The sequence below is a fragment of the Phytophthora parasitica genome, assembly GCF_000247585.1.
Source record: "Phytophthora parasitica INRA-310 unplaced genomic scaffold supercont2.74, whole genome shotgun sequence".
Lineage (NCBI taxonomy): Eukaryota > Oomycota > Peronosporomycetes > Peronosporales > Peronosporaceae > Phytophthora > Phytophthora nicotianae.
In genome coordinates, this window is record NW_008649060.1 from 125,242 (window position 1) to 126,676 (window position 1,435).

The 1,435-nt window shown below is 53.0% G+C and overlaps 1 protein-coding gene across 1 annotated transcript; it reads left to right on the top strand.

The window, feature by feature from the left end:
- Window positions 1-122: 122 nt before the first annotated feature.
- On the top strand, window positions 123-726 carry PPTG_17726 (hypothetical protein; the record flags this gene model as incomplete). Its single annotated transcript, XM_008915686.1, has 2 exons — window positions 123-411; window positions 461-726. 2 exons carry the CDS (start codon window positions 123-125, stop codon window positions 724-726), a joined length of 555 nt encoding a protein of 184 aa, XP_008913934.1.
- Window positions 727-1,435: the final 709 nt, after the last annotated feature.

Below are 1,435 nucleotides of genomic sequence, written 5' to 3' on the forward strand. Positions count from 1 at the left end.
GAAATCCTTCATTACCGCCTATCGGGAATTTCTCCGAAAAAAGCCTTACGACTCACAGTGGCAAGTACCGAAGTGGCATCTTGCTCACAATTCTTTTCGCGCCTTTCAACTACTTGTTCTCCATGGATTCGCCGCCTTGCACAAACCCAAGCTTTTCCAGCACTCTCGTCGTCGTGCTCTCCGTTTGGGGTTCTCGCGAGGCGCTAGCCGGTATTCCGGACATAGCATGCCGTATCAACGTGTTTCTTGACCCAGTTCGCTTGTGGAGCTTTGAGCGCTCAGTAAGACGGGGTCATCCCCGTCTAGCCGCGCGAATCATTCGCCTTCATACGTCCCAGCTACCCGACCCTGCTATTCGCGACATCATGTGTAACGATCGAATATCGCTCGCAGCTCGTGAAGGCGACCTCCGTACCGTTCAGACATTTGTGCATTATTTTCCTGACCTTATCGTCTGCAGAGCCCCCGACGAAGCAGCCCTCTTCGGACACCTGCACGTGTTGGATTGGCTCTTTGACCATCCAGGACTTGTCTGCTGGGATCAATGCGCTACCGAAAATGCGGTATCTGGAGGTCATTTGTCTGTTTTGCTCTGCTGGGACCGGCGGTTCGTTATTCAGCCCAGTGATTCTTTACTCTTACAAGCAATTCAATGCGGCCATGACGCCATCGTCCACTGGCTTTGGTACGCCGCGCTTTCGCGGAATTGGTCTTTATCAATTCTAGAAGAAGCAATTTCTGTCGCTCCACTTTCGCTTGCCAAGTGGATGATCGGAGTTTGTGATGATATGCTCACATTTTCGCTAGACCCAGCAGCAGCTAGAGGACATTTGAGCTACCTTCACTGGGGCGCGTCAATTGGAGGAACAGCTTCACCCGACGCCATGGATTGTGCTGCAGCGGCAGGCCATTTCACTGTGGTGCGCTTCCTTCATAAGAATAACATTTGCGGAGGCTCCACAAATGCTATGGATGGTGCCGCCGGTAACGGACACCTCCGCATGCTTCGGTGGCTTCGCATAAATCGGTCTGAAGGGTGTTCGTCCGCCGCCTTCATTCGTGCCGCGCGTGGAGGTCACATCCCTATTATGCAGTGGTTATTCCAGCACTACAGCCATTTCTATCACCAGGCTACATTTGCACACGCAGCAGGATCGGGACACCTTGAACTTGTTCGCTGGCTGAGCACCCACTGTTCAACCAGCACCGATGCCATGGACTGGGCCGCCGCAAGTGGGCACCTAAATGTAGTAGCGTGGCTGTCGTCCAATCGTACCGAAGGATGTACCACAAATGCTATTGACGACGCATCCGCTAATGGTCACTTAGAAGTGGTGAAATGGCTTCACCTCTACCGGTCCGAAGGTTGTACACCGAGCGCTTTGGATGGTGCCGCTGCAGGAGGCCATTTACCTGTCGTTGTTTGGTTACATAC